The sequence below is a fragment of the Nothoprocta perdicaria genome, unplaced genomic scaffold, assembly GCF_003342845.1.
Source record: "Nothoprocta perdicaria isolate Ctin4 unplaced genomic scaffold, notPer1 scaffold_40, whole genome shotgun sequence".
In the NCBI taxonomy this organism is placed as follows: Eukaryota; Metazoa; Chordata; class Aves; order Tinamiformes; family Tinamidae; genus Nothoprocta; species Nothoprocta perdicaria.
Genome location: NW_020455644.1, coordinates 3630790 through 3657088, shown reverse-complemented (window position 1 = coordinate 3657088; position 26299 = coordinate 3630790). Strand labels below are relative to the sequence as shown.

The window sequence follows — 26299 nt, the reverse complement described above, 5'->3', positions numbered from 1 at the left end:
GGACGGCGCGGCCTGGTGGGCGGCGGAGGCCGCGGCGGGCTGGGCCGAGGCGCTGGGAGTGGGCGGCGGGCAGGGCCCCTGGCTCTGCCCGGAGCCCGGCCTGCAGGAGGAATTCCCGGCGGCGTTTGGGAGGGAGGAGTGCGAGCCGCGAGGGCTGAGCCCCCTGGGTCTGCAGGGATGGCCGGAGAGCCCCGGAATGAAGGATGAGTTCTCCTTCATGGATATTAAATTGGAAATCTCCTCCTCGGACGAGGAGGGCGCGGGCTCGCAGAGGCGCAGTGCCTGCCGCTTGCCCGAGGTGCTGCCGCCCGCGAGGGCCGCGTGCGGCCGCGAGGGCGTCGAAGGGCTTTGCTCCCTACTGGTGCCCGATCTGCCGATCCCGGAGCTCGAGGAGAGCCTGGGCCCCGCGCGGGAGGGCAGCGGCCCGGCCGAGGTCGGGAGGATGGAGAGCGAGGAGTGGTGGCCCTGCGTGCAGCCCAGCGCCCTGCTGCTCGAGGGCGACACCGGGAGCGCCCCCGGCGGCGGCGGCACCAAGACCTCCCCGAGGAGCGAGCCCCAAGGAAGAGGGAGAAGAGCCGGCAAGAGAAAGAGATCTGCCCCGTCTGACCTGGAGCCGCCGGGAAGAGCGGAGGCTACAGGGAAGAGGGGAGGGTGTCCCATGGCGGGATCCGGGGAGATGGGGACGCCGGAGAAAAAGAAGAGGAGAAGCGTGGGCAGGAATGGCAAGGCGGCCGCGGGCAAAGCGAAGCTCCGAAGCCCGCGAAAGGCAGGCAGCTCTTCCATGGAGGAACCACCGGCACCCGGCGGAGGAGCAGGGCCTCTGAGCGGGGACTCCTTCCCGCTGCCGAGTCCGAGCAGCCAGGAGCAGCCAGGAATGCGAGGGAAGAGGCAGAAGCGAGCCAGGATAGAGCAGCCGCGGAGCTCAGACCTCCAGGAAGGAGCAGGTAGCCTGGGTGTCACTGTGCCCCATAGCAGAACTGCTGACATATCCTGGGGAAGGTGACACTGTACCCATAGCAGAGCTGCACAGGTATCCCGGGGAAGGTGATGCTGTGCCCCATAGCAGAACTGCACAGGTATCCGGGGAAGGTGATGCTGTGCCCCATAGCAGAGCTGCACAGGCAGCCTGGGCGCTCCCAGGGCAGCACCAGCCTGGAGCTGCAGGGCTGGTGCCGGGCAGGGATGGAGCAGCAAGCCCAGTGTCGGGCAGGGCGCGCTGCCGCTGCACGTGCTGGTGTCTGCGTGGGGTGGCATCGGGAGCACCGGCTAGCGGGGCTGGTCCCCTGGCTCAAAGGGGTGCGTGTGGGGCTGCTCACAAAGCAGAGCAGAAACAACGGGCTCTAGCTTCACACAGGGCAGCACTAGTCTTGGGCGAAAACTGGAGGCCAGGCCTTTGTTGAAGAAAATGGAAACCGAAAATTGGGAGGGGAAAATGTTTAGTGAAGATGAAGGAGACCATGCAGCCATTTTATTTTTTTTTCTACTTTAGACTAGAAATAGAAAAAGAAACAGGGACAGCAACAGTAGGCCCCTGAGCGAGAATTTTCTTTTTCCTCAAAAACAATTGGTTCATTTACATGTAGAAGGTCAGACATAGGCAGGGAGAGAAGAGCTGGTAGTTTCAGCTGAGCTAAAACAAAAGGTGGTTATTTTTCTCATTTACTTATATACTGCGGGATTATTTTCGTGTTTTCCTGGGTTTTTGCTGCCCTTCAGAGGCTCCTCCTCTTTGTTTCCAGACCTTATTGCTGCTTTTTAATCATTAATTCTCTATAAAACCATAAAAGCTGTAGAAGCAGTGATTTTACTTTAGTGTCTCATATCAAACTGGTGATTTTGAAAGAGGCTTAAAAAACCCCAGCATACTCGTCTGTTTTTTCCAAAACAATTATCCTGAAATACATTCTTTTTGAGGAGGATATATCTTCAAAATGAATACATTCAAATGGCAGGTTTTTGATCTTATTATTAATAAATACTTAATATAGGTACCATGGTCTGAAAAAATTGAGAAACAAGAATTCTATGTTGCTTTGAAAACTGAAATCTTGAAATTTTACCAGTACCTTTTTGAGTCCGTTCTTCAGGTGAAATTCTCAAATGCACAGTTCTAGGCAACCAGTATTTTCTCTTAAATAGATAGTGTTTTATAAAAACACAAATCCTCATTCTTGAACTGTCTGGTGCATTTGAGTAGACTATACCTGAAATGAGACCTATATACCTATGAACAAGCGCTCATATAACAGAGCATCCAATATATGAACAAAAAGGTTGTAATAAAAATGGGGAAGGCTGGTTGTGCAGACAGCACCTGCATTTTCTTGCAAGACCTGCTCTAATTTGGTTTCCATCTGTACTTTTTTCCATTTGGTGCTTTGGATTTCCCTGTGACATCCTTTGGCTTCTGTTCTTCATCTGTGCTTTTCCAGACTAGACATAAATTGGAACCGTGAGTTTGCTAATATTGTACCCCTGTTAGTAAAATGGAACAGTGATTACTTTAATATTGTACTGCATAATGGCTTTAGGTAATCTTGAATGTTCTCAGTCCTTCTCATAAATACTGCAGTTGTGGTGTTCTTTTTCTTGTTTTTCCTTAGAGTATTCCTTAATTAGGCTGTTTTCTTTGTTTTTAAGTAGCAAAGGAAAAAGGGAAAGAGCAAGACTCAGGTTCACAGGCTGTGAAGGAGCTCAAGACAAACTTAAATAGATCAGAAGGTTCCACAGAGAAGAAACCTTATTCCTCTGAATCTCCTGAAATTGCCACATTGGATGGGACTGAAGGCAAGGAATATCTATGCCATTCTTCGGCAAGGAAGTCTAGTGTACAGTGTAAAAAAAGAAAAAAAGGAACTGATCAAATAAAGTCTTCACAAAGCTTTGGCGTAAGCACAGCTGAAAAAGCGAAAAATACGTCAACAACATATGAGGCAGAACGTTATGGGAAGACCCTAACCCGCTGCAACTGCTTGCCACTTGTAACAGAAAAGAATCCAGTTGTGAGACTGGAGGCCTGCACTTACATAAACACACTCGTCAAGTCTTCGGTTGACGGGACAACCGGCAGCCTTAAAATCAGTGGATTCTTCCACGTGGCCCAAGGTAAGAGGGCTGTTTGTCCTGGTGGTGCTGTAGAGCAGAGGGCTGTAAACAGCAGCACTAAGGGAATGCAGAGCGGGAGATCCCCCCTAAAAGGAGGCTTCTTGTCCAGTGAAGAAGAGGAGCATCAGCACACAGAAGGGTTTTTTTCATGCCTTAAGGGTGAAAAGAGTAAGTGTGCAAGGGAAAGAAAGTGGAATACTGGTAGGCGGCCTAGAAAAAAGTTGCAGGTGGCTGAGGAAGCAGCAGTCCAGAAGGATCCCCAGGACCCGGCCGGCAAGTGCAGCAAGTGTGGGTTAGGAGCAGAGGAGCCAGTTGCCACACCAGACTCCTCAGTGGTCTTTGGCCTAAATCACCAAGAAGTGACTCTGACCGCTTCATATGATCATATGTCAAATCTTAATGTTGGAAAAAATACTTGTAAAACACCAAATAGATCAGTCCGCAGAAGAAAATGCGTCAAAAGTCTTGCACTTGAAGGTTGCTTTGAGGAGGCGCCCGAGCTCCCTACAGTGGCAAAAGGAGAAAATCCCAGCGGCGTGGCACCACAAGGCAGCACTGCTAGCTCGGGCAGCACGGGGGCATTAACCCAGGCCTGTCACGTTTCTAGTTGTCAGAAACGTGTGCCAGTTGAAAGATTGAATAAAACTAGTAAGAAATTGAAATGCTCTACCAGTCAAAGAACAATACCAATGACTGGCAAAAACGTTTGGCTTCTGAAATCGTGTGCAAGGACTTCTGGATGGTTTTATAAAGATCACAGTTCCAAGTCAAAACAAGAAAAACCTCTAAGTTCTGACTTGGAGAAAGCTCCTGATAAAAGCAGTATTGAAGCTGTAGGAGAGAACGCTGTGACCAGCAGTTTGAAACAGCTGGATCTACCTGTGTCACCAGCAGAAATTAAACAACCTGCACATAAAATAGTGGATCTGAATACTGAAAGCCTGACTTCATTTGAAACTCCCGAATCTTCCTTCACAGATATTAATGGAACTTTGAGAATAAGTAGCAATGAAAATCTGGAATTGCCTCTTAACACTGGTAGCCTGGAATCATCAGTTAACACAGGTAGAAGTTCTATGGCTTGTAGCCTTGGTGATGTGCAAGAAGCTAAAGCCACCCTGAACTCTACAACGAAACAAAAAGATAAAAGTAAAGGAGCTGCAAGAAAGAGAAACCTCTCCAAGACAGTCCAGAATGGTGCAGCTGCGAGTAACAACAGTAAAAGAAACATCAGCAATAAAGCATCAGTTGCAAAGCAAACACTTTCTGATTTAAAACTAGTAAAAGTGTTAAACACGGGAAACTTGTCAAATTTCAAAATTCCTTTACGCAAAAACAAACCTGAATCCAGAAAGTTGGAAGCTGCCCTTTCATTTGAAAGTCCACTAGAAGTGCTGGACAACGCTAGTGTTTCAAAAAGGCAGAAGAGAAGCGAAGAGACTTCTCTGGTCAATTCTGAGCAGCAGTCTCTCTCTGCAGTGCATGTTGTTTCAGCTACAGATTCTGTGAAGAAGAAAGCTGATGATGCCTCTGAAGACCTTTCAAATGAGATCTCCACCCTTCCTGAACATATTTCTTTCTATCCGCATGCTGCTGTTGAGAGACCAGAATCATCTGGTTCAGATTCTCAGACTAGAGAATATGTACCAAAACCTAATCTTCCTGATGAGCCTTGCAGTGCAGTTGGCCACCCTGTTGCACGAGAACTACATGGTGATGGCAAATCAAAGGGGAATCTTTCACAGCACAGAAGTGAAAGCTTTCCAGATGTTTTTGAAGCCTACAAAGAAGATATTCTCCTGATTGATGTGATCCAGGATGATCCTGACCTTTTTGGGACCAGTGATGATGAGGCCCCTTCCCTCCCAGACTCTGAAAATTGTCCTGCAAAGACATCCTGTAGCGGCACCTTCATCACAGGAGAAAAGCCAGAATTTAAGCCTCAGTATCGTGTCGTTTCAGAAAATAAAGATTCAGTAGATGATTTTAGGTATGCATATCATTCCTCAGGATGACAGTGTTTTTAAGTGCTTTGATCTTGTATTCTTCGGTTGTAGTGGTTAGGCTTCCTTACAGAGTTTCACAGTTTCTGTGCTAGCTTTAAGTGTCATAATGAGGTTGGAGTCTGACAATATTCTGAGTGTAAATATGGTGTTTTGTGGTATTTTCATTAAAGAACTAGGATAAAGGTCTAAATCCAAGGAGAACTTTTTAATGGTAGCTTATTCTTTATTGGAGCTGTATGAGTAAATGGTTGTTTCCTCAGTTGTTTCTGTTTGCTTTTATGCTATCCCCAGATGTGAATAGTTTTCAGTTCTTTAATTGGCTAATAGGTTATAGATGGTTGTGCTTCTGAATCTTCACTCGTGGACTCTGTGTTATAAATAATTCAGCATCTATGTTTTTCTAGGTTTTGATGAGATGATAAAAGTGAAGGATAGGGAAGAATTTAAAAGTACTGCCAAGTTTTCACAAAAGCAGCAGTGTTCCTTTGTGGGGTAGATTAACTAGTCAACTCTGTAGTCTGTTTTCTTTCTAAATTCTGATCTTTGCATTTGATCAATGACTTTTAAGATTAAATTCCTCATCTTACAGTGAAAAATGTAAAACAGAATTTTATCTAAACATGAGTCTTACGGGATTTCCTCATGTTTGTTTTGTTTTAATGTTCTTCTGTTCTATTTCTGGGTAGCTTTATGCTATCTGTATTTTAAATAATTATTTTAACAATACATCATCTTTTAAATCTTTTTTCATTCATTAAAATTATATGCAAAAGAAGAAAGGAATTAAAGAAAAGGAAGTATAGTAAATCTATTAAAATGAATATTCATTTTTTGTTTATGTGCAGGTCATATTATATTTTCTATGTGCTATATATTACAGTGAGCATTCAGTGTATATTATCCCAGGTTAATAATGGCTGTTCAGAGGTGGACACGTTTTTCAGCTGACTGTGCAGACAGCCCTTGCACAGAATGGAGCAGCAGAACTGCTGAGCCCTTTCCTGCCACGACTCATGGACAGATGGGGAGTTTGCTGTTTGTTTAGTATCAACAGAAAAAAAAAGTTGCGTGGGGGAGCTAGTTTGTACGGGGGATACATATATTAATTAGTGATGAGACTGAGTAAGATTAACACTGCCAGAGCATTATATATATATGGATAGTGAAATTTTATAGCTTCTTATGCATATGCAGTTTTTCTCCATTGCAGTATTAATTTGGAATGTCACTTCCAGCTGTTAGCAGAGAAGAGTCAGTCAGATGGTAGTGTTGTTAGTCCTCTCAAGCTTGGATACATTCCGCTGTGTGTGCCTCTCTTCCATAAGGTTTGACTCTCCTTTCCCATGCAGAACAGCACTGAGCACAGTTAATGGCTGCTTGTTGATGAGCAGCATCTTCAGCTGTATCAACACATAGTTTTTGTTAAGATTTCCCTTCAGGCTAATAGGAACAGCAGGCAGTGATAGAAAGTAACCATATACAGGCTGCGTGGATTTTTGCTAAAACTCCATGTTAGAGTTTTAGCACACCTGGGGACAGACTTGAGTTTGTTAGTTTTGATGTACTGAGATTTAGTCCTGGCATTGGTACAGAAAGGTGAGACCTAAACTGCTAGCAGCAAGTGATTGTGAAGGTTCTGTGCATGTTTGGGTCATTAAAAACTTTTAAAATGTGTCCCATGTCACTAATGACTTAACTGTAATTAAATACAGATTGTAAAAGAAACCACCGGTGCATTAGTCTGCACTCCTCTTAAAATCTCAAATTCTGTGATCAAGGAGCTTGTCAAAGTGAAAGTTGGTGTAATGAGCTAACACTTTTTCTCCAACTTCCTTGTGAAATGAAAGTAGTGGAACAGTGTGATGGATTTTACAGGTTGGTTTAGTAACTGCAGCTGGAACTGTTAGCAGTGTGGATCCCTCTCCTCCAGGTCCTCCCCCATCCACCTCCACTTTGAATCTAAACACCGAGACTGACAACCAACTGGAGAGGAGCCTCACCTTGCTAGATACTTCTTTTTGACTGATGTATGTGAGTGAGTAGGTGTTTAGCTCCTATCTGTGACCTACTAAAATTCAGGAAAAGCCCATCAGTGATTCCCCAAGCAGTTTGGTTTAGTTAGTGCACTCTGATCTCTAGGTTAGGTAGGACTGGCTGGTCATATTATGGCTGCATTTTAAGAAAAGAGTGAGCACTACTCCCACTCAGTAGTTGCCTGTCTACACAATTAATTTGATAAGGATTTGGGAGTGTTTTTTGATGTGAGCATGAAGTCTGCTTTTCAGTCTCTTGACAGTTGTGTACTTGCAGCTTTAGGCAGGTGACAGCTTTCTGGTCTGTCTGCACTGCAGCTTTATGTGAAGTCAGTTGTTACAGGCAAAATGGCTCAATTCTTGTATTTCACTTAAAATGTACAGTCGTGGGTGTGAGCAGTAGGGAGAGAAAGGAAATAAGTCTACGGAAAGCCTGCCTCCACTAAAAAGTTCCCTTTCTTTACAAACCTGCTTTAGCTTGCTATGGAACTGTGTTTCTTAATATTTCTTGTACCTCTACACAGATATCTGTGCCAGAATGTTTGTGTAGCTTAGAATTGCATTTACTGCAAAACTTGTTGATTTGTTAGTGCATTTCCACAGATTATCATTGTTCTGTTTTAATAGGCAGCATTCTGTCATTATAGTGGGTCTTAATTGGCCAGGTATGGTCTTCCCAAACATCCATATACATACATGTGTGTGTGGGTATATATGTATGCATATATTTTATCTTCTGAAATTTTCTAAGGAGAAATGCTAGATTTCTTCAAAATTACCTTAAAAGTGGATGACATAAGAATGTTTTGTATAAATGTTTTTGTTACTGTCTTTGAGAATTGTTACTATGAATTGTCTTGAATACAAAATAAGGACACATCGCGTTCTTAGAAAGTGGTGCATTGGCTCCTTAGCACAGTACTTCCATAATAATATTTTTCCAATAATAAAAGAAAAAACCTTTTTTTTCCAAAACAGAGACAGTACAGTACAAGAATCTAGACCATTGAATGACGCTGAAAATTCCTGTTGCTTGATGTTAAAAGGTAAGAGTTTTTGAATGGATATTTTTGAATGTGATCTCAGAAAAGAAAGTAACAACACAGTTGTTCAGTAACAGAACCTGGAATTTATGCTTTCCAGATAAAATGAGAATCTGTCAGTTCAGTGATACCTTTTTATTGTGGTGAGGATTTATTTCTACAGCGTATATGAAGCAAAAGCCTTTTGAAATGGTGCAAACCTCTGTTTTACAGAGAACATCTGCTTGTTCTATAGGACTTGTCTAGTGGTAGAGTTATTTTCTGTTTCTTCTTGCCCTCTTACCTGACATCTGTCTGATAGGATGGTCAGGAACCAGCTTCCTCTATTAGTTGATGGGACAGCAGGAGGACACGGAGTACCTCATACTGCTTTGGAGCCAGGCTCATGCTCTCACTTGGTTGTTCTCATGTTTTCATCATCAGAGAGAATTTTATAATAGTTTTTTTTCTAGGTAATGCTCTTACTGTTTGCAGATATTCCTCAGACAGCTATTTTTAAGGAAACTTCTTTCTAAAGTAGCATACTTGACCGTATTTGCTTTTCTTCATTTTGTAAGGAGAGCTCTCCAACGAGGCAGTACCTGTGGTCTGCTTTATTTTCTGCAGCTTGCATGCAGACCTGCTGTGCAAAGTGCATCTGATGTGGAACTTCCTTTTAGATAGGCTGGAAAATCTTGACATTGAAACACACTTACTGCTGACCTACTGGAGAAGACGCAGGGTGTGAAACTGGTTTGGAAGGTTCTTGGTGTTTCTGGTGTCAGTTATCAAGCTGCTGTTAATCCAGCAGAGTCTGTTGTGCTGTTTTGCTGCAGGCTTGAAGAGTGCCTGTTATGAACAGTACTGCTTCTGTGTTCTGTTTCTTGGTATTAAAAATTAATTATTACTAATGGGTTATTCTCCTATTCTCCTGCACAAGCAAGTGTTATGGACAGATACTGCCATATCTGAAGGAAGGAGAGGCTGAATTTTCCCCTCATAATGAGCGTTTTAGGAGGAGAAAAGTTTTAAAACTTTGTTGAGGAAGACAAGATAAAAAGTAGTGAGAGTTTAAGACCTCTTGAAGAGGTTGAAACATAGGGATGCCACTGAGGAAGAAGAGGGGGCAGATGTAGAGTGAGATGTGTATTTTGGGATGTAAAAATACAGAGTCACAGGGTATATTCTATGCTATATACAATACAGAGATGTTTGAAACCTAATTTAGAAGCAAGAGCACCTGGAAGCCTCATGATGCTTTGTTTATACTGCCTTTTACTTTCATTTTGTACTGTTTGATCATATCTTCATTTTCTTAACTATTGTGTCATTGTGTTTCATATTTTAGTAAGATGTTAAGGCTGGTAAATCTGTGGATATTTTTGCAGTGTTAACAATAAGGAAAATGGCTTAGGCAAGCCATGCTTCCCTGGCCTGAATAACTTAGGAACTAATCTCAGTCTAATGTAACAATGTGCATACTGGTCTTTGCTTGATGTATGCCTTTAAAAAAAAAAAATAGAAACGGCCTGCAAAGAACAAATGAAGATGAGTATTCTTGGTAATTTCCGAGGATTTATGTGTTCATGTAGAAGTACGTGTTACTGCTTTGGTGTCTCATATTGCATAGCAAGGTCATTGCTGCTTGCCTTAGTGGCTTCCTACAATTAAGGCTGAGTATTTTGATGACATAAGATAAAGATAACTCTTTTCATCTTTCAAGCAGAAAGATTATATACGTAGTTCTCATACTGAAGTGACTTTTACAGATGAAGATGTAGAGACAACCAAGATAAAGGCTTTTCCAATAATAATCCAATTCTTTACTCTCCAGACATCACAGTGCAGTCAAAATTCATTCATATGATCCAGTGAAGTGGTGGATTTCTCTTCTAGGCAAAATCTCTCCATTTTTTTTTGTACATAAAGAGCTTCTTAATGCTGTTTTCAGATGTTTTGTTCTTTTTCTGTCATGGCACCTCTAAAAGTGTTGGAATTTCTGAACACGGAATTATTACGGAGTTTGCTGTATTATGGGAATTTGGAGTTTCTCGGTTGTCTTTAGTTCTGAGTTGCATCATGTTATTACAATAAGCTAAGCTCCTTCTCCAGCAAAGTCCAAGTCTTTATTTGCATAGCAAATTACCATGCATGTCTTTAGCTGTGCTTTAATGATAAAAATTAACTGAGTTTATTCATAAAATATTGCATTCAGTATTGTGTAAATAAGCCTCTTGTACTGTTCTACAGGGATGGTTACAGAACATGCAGCATGGTTGAATTTTTAATTGCAGATTCAATGTAATACTTTGAAATGGTTCATACTTTAAAGGTAAAATAATTTTGCATGAAAAATTCATATTAGGAAATCCTAGGAGACTTCCTAGGAGATTTTAAATGTCATTATTATTAAGCCTTTGAAATAGCTAGGAAATAAAAGCCTTGTCTTGTAGTATGGAAAATAATATGTTTATAAATTTTCAGCTCATGAAATGAAAACCTACATTTCATCGAGCGCGAGTAGCCCTTTGGGAGGTGTTACTGAGGACTCCTTTGAAGATGGACAACTGAGTGAACTAGATGAACTTTTAAAGGGTTCTGACATGGATGAAGAGGTAACTTTAATGACAAATGCTGTTTCATTAATAAAATTTTTTAGTTCCTTCTTATAAAGAGAGCGCTGCTTTCATAGTTGTGCAGATTACTGTGCACTGTTGGCAGGATGAGAACCTTTTTTGACCGAACTTGTGATTTTCTTAGCTGTCACTCACAACTGATCTTCAGATTTGAACTCGAGCAATGTATTGTCATATCAGTTATTATAGTAATTCTGTACTGACAACTGTATAAAAAGTACTATTCCAGTAGATATCCAAGAGTGCTTTGATGCAGCTATATTGAACATAATTCTAAGAAGCTGGTGCTAAGTGTTTCCAGCCCGTGGTCGCAGAGGGGTGAGGCGGTGCTGGGGAGCTGCCCGGCCGGCGCAGCAGGGATGAGCGTTTCGAGGTTGGTCACTTGGGCAGTAGAGGCTCTGCACAAACACACTGACCTCCCGACGTTTCAGAGAGAACCTTAAGCCTTTCTCCTGCTCAGTGAGGTTATCTGAGCTTTCACATTTTCCCTTTCTTCCTTCCCCTAGATAATTTAGTGTGGGAATTTTAAGATTTGCTGATTTTTCTCTTTGCTGTTGCCTTCTTTGATCATGGATGGGAGTTTGGATTTCACAACCAGGCAGACATAAGTGCTGATAGTGTCTACTGTTTTTTCACTCCCTCAAGAGTGGATAATGAATTTGTCTGGTTAAGCTAAACTGTAGAATTCACATGGCTAAAAATTGGTAAGTGTGGTGTGAAGTAAGTAATAGGATGTTAAGGACCTTGCGATAGGGGAGAATAAAGGAGTCCAGCAGTGGGCTGGAGGAAGATGAATAGGTGGGAGGCGTTGATAGTAGCTCTATGCAGCATGGCTTGGTTGCTGGAGGAGTAGTATTTGTTGCAAAAGCTGCAATTGTTGCCAGGTCACTCCCAGATGGGGGTAATTCATAATGTTCTGACTTTATAAAAAGCAATGTCCTAACATACTGCTTTTCTGTGCTCTCTTGAACAGTGGATATATGCCTCTACTTGCACCTAAACCTCAGTCTTAACTCCACAAACTTGTGCTGCGACAGACATGTTGCACCCCTAAACCTATCCCCATATGTGGATGAAAAATTAGCTGTGCAGACTGGTGGAGGGAATAGAAGGACAGAAAACTTCTTAGTGTTGATCGTTTTTCTTGTTTGTTTTTTTTTTCTTGTTTGTTTTTTAATGGTTTTCAGTCTTCTAGTGCTGTGAAAAAGGCAGATGCTAACCACGGAGAAAATCTGAACTGTGTAGGGGAACCGGTGCAGTAAAATTTGGATATGTGATATCCTTTCAAGCACATCCTTCTCTAATTCTTTGGCTCTCATAAATTTGTAATACAATATGAAGTTAAGCAACTTATTTCACAAATAGTAGAAAAAAACAAAAACAGAATTTCAGTTTGTCCTGTATCAGTTCATTCCCCTTACCCTCCCAAAATCTTAGATACTCTTTCCTCTGCATTTTGGAGGATATTTTTTTCTATATTCCTGGCATGCAGCTGAGTAACAGCCTCAGATTTCTCCTCTGTGCAGCTTTTAATTTTCATTGAGCTTTATAGGAATGTCCTTGGTGGGATTTCAGCGCATCTGTCAGCTACAGCTAAAATTAGTTAGTGGACCTCAAAATTCTGGGGAGGAAAGAAAAGTGAGGAAACACCCGTTCAATCATATCATCCTTTTCCCCATTAAAAGCCTACACATTAAAGATCATAATTTATAAAGGAAATATGTCAATTAAAAAGATGAGGTAAGAATAACCCTACAGTCCAAATAATGTTTTCTAGTTAAGACTATATTACCAGACTTTTCAACAAAAGACTTACAGTTTTAAATCTGTAGTGTAAAACGTATATCAGGCTTGTTAGTGCTGTGCTGTATATATGAAAGTGTATTTTAAATATCCTCACAGTTCAGGTTTGCAGATGGGATGGCTGGCATTAAGCAGGAAAAAACAGGTGAAGCTGGCGAAAGGTATGTATGCTCTGTCCTTTGAGTAACCTCTAAGGAACCTGTGAAGTTCCTCAGTCACTGTACAAGTAAAAGGTGATGATTTTATCAAAACACCATCAGGCTTTTAATTCACTTTTTCCTGTTACACCGTGGCAAGGTGTGAAAGAAAATAAGTATGTGAAAGATTTCATTATGCTAAGTACGAAAAGGAAATTATAGCTATAGCCTGCTGCATTAATAGGAGGTATTTTGTCCTCTGGTTGGTGACTCTTAAAAAAATTCACCAGCCCTTAATGAAACTTTAAGCTTCCTTTGCTGTCTCTTGGGGCTTTTCTAAAATTGGTGGAAGGATTGAAAGACTCTCATTCAAATTCAGGCTGGCAAATCTTTGAACAGCAGTAGAAGAAGGTGCTTTAAAATGTGACATGGAGTTAAACATATGCATAACTGTTCTGCTCACTTCAGGCTGTGCTTACACTGTTATTTGTATGTGTGACTTAACTGTGAGAGTAAAATGCATCGCTCTGATATCAGCCCCAAAACCCAGCAGAGTAAGACTTTACAGAAAAAAGATACTTAACTGATGGAGTAGGTAAGTGATTAGCAGAGAAATAGAGTAGCAGATATTCCAGCATCGTTTTTATACTAATTGAAAGACTTCAGCTTGCACAGAAGAGGCCATTGCTTTTTTTCCAGCACCAGTCACATTTATGTGACAGAATTCAAATTTAGCACATGTCCATTAAGTAGAGAATATTGCATCTGTTCATTAACCAAGCAGAGAGCTTCAAGCTCCCTCTGGTAAAATATCCATATGAATTTACTTTAGTAGCATAAATAGTTCTTTATGCTATAGATATCACAGAATGGATGAGGTGGGAAGGGACCTCTAGAGATATATGTTAGATAAATGTATATGTATAGTATAGGTAGATTATGTTAGATAAAAATGTTTATGCAAGTGATACCACATTAATTCACATCTTTTCCATAGCACAGTGTCGCAGCAAAGATTTATTTTCTTAGTTGAAAGAAGTATCTCTATGGTTGTAGAAGAATATCCATTTATCCATCATTTGGAATCAATCTTTTTTCTCTAGTTTATTCAAAAATACTGCCCTTGCAAAATTTCATCTAGAATAAAAAGCTGTCCCCATTTAGAAAACTCTGCTTCTAGCCATGGTGTTGCTTGGAAATTGCTTGTATAGCTGTATAGCTTATAGTTCTTGGTGAAGCAGTGTGTAGGTTGGCATCTAGATGAAAAAGAGAGTTGAGGTTGTTACCCTAAAGGTAAGTTGCTGTGAAGATCCTGTCACATTATAAGCTGAAAATTTGTGGCAGCTAAATCCACAAACTTATTCCTCTGAAGACTAATGCATCAGCTAGATTAAAAATAAAAATGGATATTGAAGGAATTGGGCATATTAGATGACATCTATTCTGCTCTGCATTATTATTTTTTGCTTCCAAGTATACTGAAAACATCCCACAACTTTAAACAGTCTTGAATTATCCTAGTTAGGGAAAGTATTGAATAAGTAGTAGTTCAGAAGCTAGAACAATTCCCTCGTAGGGAATAGGAAGTCTCTTCCCTATGAGGATAGACTTCCTCGTATCCCCCTCTGTTTCTCTTCCTAAACAGCAAGGAGGGGGAAGCATCCCTTAAACTAGTTACTTAATTCGCAGGGAAGGAAAGGCCTCATATATAGGGATTTTTTTTCTGTGACTTTAGTTGCATATAAGAAGGGTATCACCTAAGTATTTTCCTAGCAATGTTTATATCTTATTTTGGAAAACAACACATTTCAGTAATTTAATTGTCTGTAGCATATATATTTGGAACTAGTTAAAGGCAGAATAATTTGTAATTGAGGTTGCCTTGGAAATCTCCTAAATCTTGTGCTGGATAGAGTAGGTTATTAAAGAAAACAGTTGACTCCTCAAGAGTAATTTCAAAAGCTGTATGGATTTCTTTGGAGAGACTATATAGCGTTTTATTGAAAAGCAAGTGCTTAAAAGACAGCAGAAATCATCTCAACCTTCCTCTCAGTGAAGTGAAAAAAATTAAGTGATTCACGAGTGCTTTTTGTAGTCATTTACTGAGTTTAATATAGTCATACTTTAGGATGGAATCATCTTAGTTGATTGTAATCTGGTGTGACTGAGGTCTAAGAGAAATTCCAGTTGTTGGGATTGTTAGCCATTTAAATATACATAGAGTGTGTTACTTAACTGTTGCAGAAGTTCTGATTTTTAATATACATATTAGGTGTTTAGTATATAGGAGAAGCAACCATTTAATTGATTAAATAATTGTGTTTATTTTAACACTCAGCAGTGACTGTAAATTTAAAGATGTTTTCAGCTGTGAACTTCAGTCAGGCTTGACATTGCCTAACCTGAAAGTAACTGTCTCCAGTGAAGGCACAGTGCTGACACCCTGGACAAATGGTTTGTATCCTGTATTAGTTAACCCTCCAGAGTCTTTTACTTGTGTTTTATTTTCATACAAAGTCTTGAAGGATTTCTTCAGTTTGTGAAGACACTGGCTGGAGTTCATTTTAGTTTGTTTTATAGAGGCAAACATGGAACCTACGTGGGGAAGTTAATTTTTGTTTTGTTTTAGTAGGTTTACGTCTGCTAATTTCCAATAGCAGTTATTTTTATTTATAGTTTTCAGGTACTTCAGTGTTAGAACACTGCCTGTATTCTTAGTATTTTAACATGCTGTATTTGAACGACATTATGAGAAAATAACTTATTTTTCAATCAGAGAATAACTTTTTTTTATTCTCAGCAAAACTTCATAAAGGGATTTGCCTCACCAAGATTCAGAGCTTGATGTTTATGTCATGTTTGTGAAGTGTTCACTAAATGGGATCACGGAAAGGATCTGGATTTAATCGGCAGTGCTTTGTTTCAGCTTGGTGTGTTCATAAGCGGCGTGGGTGCCTCGTGTCACCAGAGAAATTATGGATAGAACTGTAATAGAACTGGATTTAAAGTTTTCTGATTTCAGATATTTTTCTCTTTGCACAAAACAGCTCTGATATTTGGCCATATATGAAAGAATAGCTTTCTTTGGTGTGTGAGAGAGAGAAGGATAAAACTACGTTACTGGTTTTAGATTATATTACTCCAGTTTTCATTAATCATTGCCTTGCATTGAAGAATTTCTAAATATAAAAAGAAAAAAAAAAAAAACATGAGTGTGCTTTGAATGGTTTATTTTATAACATGATCCACTTAACTGCCTTTATCCTAATTCTTAGATTTCAGGTTTTCAGGAAACAGTTCTTTGCTACCTTTGCAAAATTACAGAGATCTTGAACCATGGAAGACGGACAAAAATGTAAAAGTGAGTTGCTAAATCCATAATGGTTTCCAACACTATGGCACTAATTTTGTTGCAGCTATTCAAACAGTTCTCCATGGGTCTATTCAGAATTTACCAGCCTATGTAGGCTTACATTTAAGAACAAAATTGATGCGGAGAGAGCTGTTCACTGGAAGTTTGTTGATTTCTGTTTCTAGCTTAAAACAGAATAAGGTTTTCAGATTTATTATTTTTGTAGAACTGAAAGGCAGAGCAACTTTCATATGTTCACAAGAGATGCATGTTTATACTGGGCACTGGGCAAAGGAAATCAACCCAAAATATCCTCAGACTGTTACCCAGAGGAGTTTACCACATTTTTTCCTCCTTTCTATTCTTTGCCAGCCTTGTGTAACTGTTACGTTGTGCTGTCTCACGTGGTCTTCAAGAGAGATTTTCATTGTGTTAGGCAATAAACAGGCATATAATGAAGCAATAATTTTAGTCTGCTTTGAAATGTTACAGGTATGATATAGTGGTGAGAGTTTTTCAAAGGTTTGATTGTAGATCACATATTGCTTGCTTTTACTTATAATACCTATATATTTTGGATTTCTTAAAGTGGGTTTTTTTGTGTTTTATTTTGTCTTTTGTTGTATTTGGATTTTTTTAGGCTTCCCATTCAATGCATCAGCTCCTGGAGATGATTGAGTTGCCTCGTAAATATTGCAGACTTTATTTCATGACTTTGCGTGGCTGTGAAAGAGCAAAATGTTGGTTTTGGCATGTTCCTGATCAAGGGGATGAAAAGGTGAGGAGATCTGTTGAAGAAAGGAAAACTTTAAGTGAGAACACATTCTTTAGAAACAAAAGAAAAAATCTTCTGTATTCATTTATGTATTGAGAGTGAGTTAATTTCAGAGACTGATGAAACAGAAAGCTTCCAGAAAGTTTTCTTGTCAGGATCTCTCTACAATTCTTTAAAACTCTTATCCTAGAAAGACGGTGGAATTCTGAATGTACAGAGTTTTTAAGAGAGGCAGTATCAGCAAAGGGTGAAAAATTAGGTTACAGAGTAGTAGAGTTGGAAGACTGATACATTTCCATCCCAAGCATCAGAGACCTATAGGCAGTTTCAGGCTTGGCATGTGTTCTTAAAGTCAAGCCATTTATGGTATGTTACTTACTACAAGTTTTGTGTAACAAGAGCTTTCTATTCATAGATGCTCCAGTCTCCTAATATGTTGGCTATTTTAGTCATATTTGCATGCAACTCTGCTTCATCTGTACAATTATCACCCAGTGCATATTCAAATGTAGATGATGCAGTGGAGTTATGTGGTCCTAATAAAATGTGGGTATGTGGTGGGAACAAAACCTTTTTGAAAGTAATTCATTTACTTATATTTACATACCAGAGATGGTACCCATGGTTAACCAGCATTCTGTATCAAAAGCATTGCCTGGAACAGTATTTCAGTTCTGGCAACTGAAAGCATGGAGCCATCAAGCCTTACTGTTTGCAAAGAAACCTGTGTTGTGGAGGGACATGTCAACGAGTCGTTCTGTGAAGAGCAAACTTTTAACAGGCATCAAAGTTGTTTATTTTTAAGAGGCTACCTAAATAAAAATGTCCTTGCAGCATATGTTAAATGTCTCTGCATTATATGGTAGGTGATTTGCAGAGGTAGGGACTCTTTGCAGAGAGGAAAAGGACATCTCACTGTGGTACGAATGGATGAACCTGCTGTGATTTTGGTGAAGTTTATACATTTCTGATGGTTCTGTTAGCAAAAGCCTATTTTGGACAATTACTAGAACATACCACTGAAAAAATATCTTCCTGAAATTTTTGCCACAGTAATGTGTCTGCAGCAGAAGTTAGTATTAACTGAAAGAAGTGTGCTGTTTGCATCAGTGATGCCAAGTCTGCGACCATTAAAACAGTGTTTTCAACACTTGATTCTGAAACATTGCCTCAAGTGTTTTGTAGTCGTATTATTTTACAGCTTCCAAGCTGTTGTTGCTGAAAAGTTGCTTGAAGTAATGTCAGATTCTGAATTAAGCAGCAAATGTCAGATATATCAGGAGTTAACCACAAAATGCTTATCTAGAAGTCAAAAACACCTTTTTCATCAACAGCTTTGCTGCATGCTAGTGATTACACATCCTCAGCTTTAATAGAAGTTTTTGTAAGAAAGTTTGTGCTCCCTGTATCACAATTCCAAGTCATGGTCTTCATTTTGACAGGCTGACAACTGATCTAGTGATTCTGGAACTCTCTGAGTGACTGCATAAAACAGTTTCTGAATCGGGTATAAAACTGCTTTTCTAATAATGGACAAAGTAGGTGTATTTTCAGACCATTCAAGAAAGAAGATAATGGTCTGCAATACTTATCAGAACAGCACAAGACAAGCTAATTGTTGTGTCATATAATAAGATTTTGGAATTGTCTGTCTCAAACTGAGACGTAAGTGGTTACATGAGTCACTTAGAAGCAGGCAGTACCCAGACTTGGCCTTATCAGCACTTACAAAGTTTATTTCTTAGCTTTTATCTTATGGTATGAGTTACGATAATATAATTAGGGTCAATAAGTAAGAAATTACAGAATTGCAAAAGAGATAGTTGCTTACTATATTACTGTTGCTGGTATATTCCTAGCAGAAACTGATAGAGCCAAATATTTTAAAAGAAAAATAGCATCCAACCGAGCTCAAACATCCCTCCATATCTTAAATGTACCGTGCTAGAATTTAAAAGATAACTTGCCAGTTTTATTAATATTTCTCTCTTCATTTTTATGTTTTGGAAAAGAGGGGTTTTTTTTTTTTTCAGCTGCTTTAGAAGCCCTTTGAAATCTTGCATAACACTCTTAAGAAATGGTATTTTTTAGACTAATTCTTTACTCAGCTGTAGGAAAGTAAAAGCTTTCACATTCTTCAAAGATGAAGATCTAAACTCTCTCCCTAGAACTATTACAAGGCCCTTCCCTGTGGTGTTGCCTGCAATACAGCACCCCAGCACACTTACTGTGCTGCCCACGGAGCTTAGCCAGGCACCACGTTGCATTTATTTGCGTGTGTTTTAAAACTGTCCATTGAAAACTGATAATAGTTCAAATACCTCATGGTGGCACCAAAGTTCTTAAATGGAAGATATGTAAAACAGCAACAAAGAAATTTTATGGCCTCTCTATGAGGAAACTAATGTCTTCTTAGCTGTTACGCAGTTAAGAGTTATGCAGTTCTGCAGGCTGGTAGTCCACGTGCACAGAACTGTCTTTTTTTCAGTGATGGTCATTGCCATCGTGTTGGGAAGAGGAATGTCTTTCCCCATAATGAAAACTGCCCATGTTCTGTTAAGTAGCTGGTGGATGCTGCATAACCTAAGATGCTAGGATTTAATACTCAGTTGTGATTTATCATACCACATGACAGTGATTTAATACACTCTGAAATCAGCATCTACGTGACCTCAGCAAGTTCTACAAGCTACCAGTTTTACTTATTTAAAGTTGTCTTTAAGTTCACTTAATGGCATCACTTTTGTATTAGGCAGTAGTAAACAAAATTATTAAGACTGTGTTTTAAGGAATTTCCCAAAGAGAAGGGAGTCTTGATAACTAGGTATGGACATCTGTTCTCTTTCCAAGAATGGCTGTCTTTCTGAGTGTTCACAGCTGTGTTCATCCTGTCCATCAGCAATTATAGGAAGTAAGGCTGGAAAATCTTGATCACTTAATGTTAGAAAGGACATATGAAACTGAAAAATTATTGCTTTGGATATCTGATGCCTTTTGGAGAGCCTGTAAGTGTAGAGTGATGGTATATTCCACTTCTGGGGTTTTCAGATGACTCAAGCTCAAACAGCTTCAATAGTTGTAGGCATTTACAGAAAGCTCTTAACTAGAACTACTTCTTAAAAATACAACAAAAATTGCTTGTTGGTTTGTTGTCCAGGTAGCTAGAGGAGTCTCATTGCAGGTTAAAATTTTGTTAGTAAAAGAAGAGTATTTTTGACTGGAAGCTTAAAATGGCAAATTGGGAAATCAGGAGTACTGATGTGGTCTGATCAACTCAGCAATATTGTCATCAGTTAAGGTTAGGAATATTATGAAGGAATGCAAGAATTATAGGGAATGCAAGAATATATAGAAGTATTTCTTCTTCATGTTTCAGTAGTGTGTTATTTGGCAGTATGAGTGTCTTCATTACTAGCACTTAATGGAGGGAAAATTTATCTTTTTGGAGGAAAAAAGGCACCCCGCCTACTTCTTTTTTTCTAACCTAATTATTGGAAGTGGCATGGACTTCTTCCTTAAATTTTATTCCTCTCATTTCATAAAAGAGATTAAAGTAGATTCAGTAGCTGCCTATCTCTTCTCATAAGACGTCTTAAGCTTGTCGGTTGAGGTCTTTACTGTAAATCTCTCGTGCTTCTAGTGTGACTGGTCCAACCAGTGGAAAAAAAAAGTCTCTGTAGAGTGTGTGGCAAATCATTGATTTCTCTCTTAAAGCACGTGTAGGGGCCTCGACTGGAGCCGTAGCCCTGAGGGAGGACGCGGCTCTGCAGGGCTCGGGCTCGGAGCATGGTGCCACGTGGGCAGCGGGCAGCTGATGTCCTGATGTCCCTGCCTGCACGTGCAGGAGAGCTTCGGCTGGGGACTTGGGCCAGCAAGTAAAGGGGCCGTGAGGGGAAGGCAGCAGGCTGTGCATCCGTGTGAGAAATGGCACAGATTAATGTGGCCTCCTCTGAGGCCCTGCAACACGAGACTGAAGCCCCACATGCACCAGGAGAGGAGTCTGTGCCTGTCAGGTTGGGAAGTGGAGGCTTCCATGATGGCACAGACTGGGAAGCTCCTGCTCCGCCTGCAAATTTGCAGCTGCAGAGTGGACCCAGAGTCTGGCAACTCCTTGTGGCTCCTCCTTTGAGCTCCTGGCAGTGAAGGGCTGCAGCGTGGGCTTCCCCCCTAGGAAATATCAGAGTCTGTTCTGAAAAGGTTCATACGTTTTGGTGCTTCTTCCTATAGCCTCAGCACCTTGTTCATTTACTGGGGTAGAACTCTGGTGTACCAGCTAGTGAGATGCTTGTATAAAATGCATATCCATTATTTTAGCATTTTCATTAAATTATGGTGTTAAATCACTTGTGGCATGAACTAGTTAGGTTCATGGAGCAGGGTGGTTTACCTTTTGGAAATGGAAAATTTGTCTCTTTATTAACATAGAGGGAATGTTGAGCTCTTCTACTGGCACTACAGTACTTACCAATTTAAAAAATAGTATTTTTTTTCCCAAAGTAGTTCCAAGTACTATTTTTTATGTTGTTTGTTTGTTCCTTTTCTGAAAGTTAATGTCTGTTTTGGAGTAATTCCACCCAGGAAACATTATCCTCACCTGCTTTGCGTTTTTGTTTGCTAGAAGATTCTTTCCTGTCACAATTCAGAGCCAGGTTGAGACAAAGTTCCCTATTGCAAATTTATTTTTTAAACTCTTTACATGTGCCCTCATCCTAAACCTTTTGTAATTAACTAGAATTTAGAGACTTACGTTTTTACATGGTCCGTAGATTTAATTGCAGTTTTTATAAATTGAAACAATTAAATCAACGTAAGCTTGCTAGAAGCCGGAAATGAAGCACACAATTAGATTTTTTTTATGCATACAATGTAACTTGTCCCAAATTGTTTTACAACTGGATTTTCCAAGCAATTTCACTAAAACTTGGAACAGTCGTAGCTCCAGATGCAATCTTGGCTTTTTTGGGAGTCCGTCCAAAGGAGGAGGAAAACAGACTCCAAAAGAGAGCAAATTAATTTACATAGTGTAAGCATGCACTGAAGTTTGTTTTGGAAATGCCCTCAGCCACCTGGGAAACAGATTTGGATTGAATGAGTTCACAGACAAAACCAGCCACACTTCTATTAGTGATGAAAGGTTCCATGTGATTTGCTGCAAGGAGCGTCTCAAACCACCGTTCAGGGACACAATGGTACTGTTCAAAACAAAGCCCACCTTTGTTTATAATCTGCATACCTAACTACAGAATTTTCGTTGTTTGACTTGGTGATCTGAACAGGCTGTTGGTCAGTAATTTTTCAGTAGTTCAAGCTATGAGATTTTTTCTCGTGTGCCGTTAATAAGTAGTTTTGGGGGAAGATACAGCATTAGTAACTTTATTTCTGGGTGATTATCTAACTCTTAAGTTGAGGCATTTATGTATTTTTTTCATCACATTTTCACTTGTACACTTTCTCTGAATGTTTGCTCACAACCTGTCATGTTTATACTAGTGACAAGTAATTTTATTTTCATTTTCCTTTTTTGTTTATTCTGAGTGTATACTTAAACATGCAGGAAGCTGTGATCCTACCAGATATTGCCCAAAAATGCCATCTATATTTTTTTTTTTAACTCTATCAGTTTGCTGTGCTTTACCAGTGCCTTTGCCTATTGACTCAACTATGTATAAGTAAAATAATCAGGAGCAGTGTAAAACTTATTTTCCTTACAGAACCTGTGTTTGTGGATTGCTCTATTGTTTGACTGTAGCATAAACTGAGGTCATGTTTTACTGATCTTTTTTCTCTTTCTAGATATGCATGGCAGTACTTCGGACATACATTACAATTAATGAATTAGGCCTTCTACAGCGTGCAAGTATGTGATACAGTGGTAGCTCGTGATGCCTGTCTCACAGCTTATCTAAACCATTACATACAGAAGCAGTCTGGAGAGTAATGGTGACACTAACAGCAAATAAGAAGCTGTAATTTAAAGGGAGTATATCCAATCCACTTGTTCCCATGGTGCAACTCTTGTTCAGATTGGGAGTTTAGCAATGCAGTTAATTCAGGAGGTTGTTGTAGATCTTATTCCAAAACAGAATTCCCTGAGCTAGGATGGAACTAGCTTGGAGATTAGAGCTCAGTAACTTGAGTGGATTTTTGTAATAAAACCAGAATTTTATAAGACACTTCATAACGTTCTGATCAAACACTCTCTGTCCCAAAAGTTTAGTATTAAATTATTCCAAATAAGTGCACCCAAGCAGCCATAATGTATACCAGACAGCCATTCTCATAATCAGTGTGAACAATCAATTCACATCCATTGATTATTAGAATGGATGTGAAGCCATTGCAATGTGGGAGTCAGTTGCACCCTGTTTATTAATGTTGCCTTGTGCTGTAACACAGACAACACCAAGTACCTGCAGGCTGTCAAGTACCTGTCTATCAAGGCTAGCACAGGAACAGCTTTCTAGATCATCTGCCTGGGTATAACTGCAATGTCTGATGCTTCACAGCTGGAAAGGACTCACTGGCTTAATGTACTACCAGTTGGTTCCTTTTATCCATTTATCTTTATTTATCCATTTATCCCAGTCCTATAATATGCTGGTTAATTGAGAATTGTTTTACTGCTTTTAAAATTCAAGGAAACAACTTGCTTAAATGACTAATAATCAATTATCTTGAAGTGAAATGATTTTAATTACTTTTTTCAGCACAAATATTTATAAAGTATTACAGAGAAGTTATGCCTGGCGTGGATTTTGCTTCACAAGTCCTGAACGATCTTCTCATTTCTTTACTCAAGAACTGTTTGTTTCAAGAAGTATTTCAGATATTGAATGTTACTCTACTGATTAATATGCTGGTAAGTGACTTTGGAATATTTTGAAAAACACTTTTATCCATAGTATCCTACCTTTCTAGTATTATGTCATTTGAGGTAATATTTGGTTTTACTTTGGCACCCAGTTTCTATGAGGAAAATAAAAGCAGTTCGTAAGTTGTATAGTAAAAACTGTAAGCTCTCTAATTGAATACAGTTATAAAACTAATTCTGCTTTTTTTTTCTGAATTAGCCTGCTGTTGATGTTCTTCTGAAAATTTTTGAGTACATGGCATCTTTGAATGTAAAAGATGCTGTGCCTGCATTAATCAGTACGTTTTGTAAGGTATGAAATTAATTATACTACCATTTGTTGAAATTTCTGAAATGTCTTCTCTTGCTTTAAAACAACTCAAATGTATCATTTTATGATTCTCTGAATAGGTTTCTATTTAAAGTTTCACCGTGGTTAGCTGAATTTGTGGTATAGGCTTTCATTTACCCCCTAGTTTTTGACTGAGATTTTGTGACGTATTTTTCCTACTGATGTTTGCCACTTGCCTCTGAAAATATTTAAGTGATGCCAATTTTTTGAGTGCTTACTTTTCTTCCGCCTGTTCGATATTACAGCTTGTTGATGCTGGTATGTTTCTTGAGTTTGAACATTTCAACTTCATTATTAAGTTCCTTCACCAATTGCAAGTTTCCAGTCAGGAAATAAATACTATTCTGAACATAAAATCCAGGTATGTTTTCAAGGAGCTATTTTATAACTGAATTAATCTAGTTCTTTTTCAGGTTCTATTTCAGAAGTTTATAGAAAGACTTAAAAAGCCAATTAGAAAATGCAAACTTAGTCTGGATGGAAATGGATGTGGTTCTGTCTTATCATGCTTAATTGTGCTCTGAAGATGAGTATGAAAAAAGCTAATTATAACTGCAGTCAGAATCCAAATACTCTATCGTTTATGTTTGAAATATTTTATCTTTGAAACACGTTAAACTGGGATCACTTTAAAATACAATCTAGCGCTGTTCCCAGGTGTACTGCAAGTTTGTATGACTACAGTCAAATCAGAGATGTTATGGTTTAATACATATCTTAGGTCTGTGTAAACAAGCAGTGCTTCTGCAGTAAATAGCCCTGGTAAGCAATAGGATGCCTAGCTCTAATCTGAAGTAGCGTCCTAGCCTCACTTATGGTGAGGCTGCATAAATGCTTGTAGCAGCACAAGTGGCAGGAAAGTGATTTGTGTTTCCAGTGTTGCTGGATGATGCTGGAAAAGTGTGAAACCGCAGCCTGGTGAATCTCTTCCCAAAGTGTTGGCATCTTTCTGACACTTACAAGAAAATGAGTCACCCTGCGGCGTCATCTATTTCATGTAAAATTGAAAAACTAACTTTGCTGTTCATAAAGCAAGTTTTGGTTCTTAGAGAATCCAAACATGTAACATGAATAGCATTAAGTACAAAGTAATCCCTTTTCAAGAGAAAACCCTAAGGATTTGCTACTCTTCATAGTGGTCCCATAAAGAGAACACTTATCATCCATGTCTATGAGTGTTTTAAGTGCAGCTTAACATACCTTTTGCAAATAATTTGATCACTTATCTATTTCACAAGGAAATGACCCATTCCAGATGTCCAGTATGTATGCCTTTTTATCATAAACTGAGAAGCAGTCTGTGTCTGCTAAGACAGAGCAGCTCTGCTATTACCACTACATGTTATAATTCATCCATAAATATTGGGTGAATCCATACTGGATAAGTAATCCATCCAGTAAGTATCGCTACATGATCACATCGCACTGGTAGCTCTGTTCATTCTTCCAGTGGCAGCAATAGCAGAACTAAACATCATGCTACGAGGTATTAGAAGCGGAGTGTCACCATTTCATGTAACCAACACTTTCATTTGATGGTAAAATAATATTTTTTTTTTTCTTCATTGAAGATTTCAGGAAAAACACTTTAAAAAGAACTGGCACTTTGACTTCAGTTTGGCAATGACTGAAATTCAGGTACTGTGTGCATTCTTTAAAGCCTTTGGGGATCCTTTAGTTGGTTGAATCTCATGGGGTTTTTTTTAAATTGACAGAAAATAGCAATTTCGATGTCATTTTTTATTATAAACACGTACATGGCCTTAGTCCTGGAACTTGTAGAGAAGTTAACACCAGAGTTACAAGTATTTGACCAGGAGCACATTCTTCACCTCTATTAACAGGAAGATTCAAGTTAACTTGAACCCAGTGAAACAAAGTAGGGTTGATGATGCTAATAAAATTCGAACAAGCTAGATAAAAGGTATCATAATATGAACAAAAGAATATGAAATTCTGAGATTTAATCATAGAATTTTAAGAAATGTCTTTATTTGGTTATAATCTCTCTGGATTAACTGATCTAGATGCCATGATCTGTTCTTTTAAGGATAATCCACTGAGGGATCATCAGACATCAGAGCACATTCGTTACTGTTACAGAAGATAGATTATAGACTAACTGCTTTTTACTTACTGCTTTAAGTCTATTCCAGGTCCATTTCTACAATTCCAATACATTTTTTGGGCTTTCTGAAGAAGTAAAAGCTTATGTTTATCCATTGCCT

General features: G+C 39.3%; 1 protein-coding gene across 1 annotated transcript in view; it reads left to right on the top strand.

Moving 5' to 3' along the window:
- Window positions 1-196: 196 nt before the first annotated feature.
- The window catches only part of TOPAZ1 (testis and ovary specific PAZ domain containing 1), a 36557-nt gene continuing 10454 nt past the window's right edge, over window positions 197-26299 (top strand). The window contains exons 1-13 of the mRNA XM_026045497.1: window positions 197-944; window positions 2644-5095; window positions 8123-8190; window positions 10651-10781; window positions 12705-12766; window positions 15081-15196; window positions 16018-16103; window positions 16735-16872; window positions 22663-22726; window positions 23577-23728; window positions 23940-24032; window positions 24317-24432; window positions 25643-25709. Of these exons, the coding sequence (XP_025901282.1) occupies window positions 197-944; window positions 2644-5095; window positions 8123-8190; window positions 10651-10781; window positions 12705-12766; window positions 15081-15196; window positions 16018-16103; window positions 16735-16872; window positions 22663-22726; window positions 23577-23728; window positions 23940-24032; window positions 24317-24432; window positions 25643-25709 (4293 nt within the window). The remainder of the gene's footprint in view (window positions 945-2643; window positions 5096-8122; window positions 8191-10650; window positions 10782-12704; window positions 12767-15080; window positions 15197-16017; window positions 16104-16734; window positions 16873-22662; window positions 22727-23576; window positions 23729-23939; window positions 24033-24316; window positions 24433-25642; window positions 25710-26299) is intronic.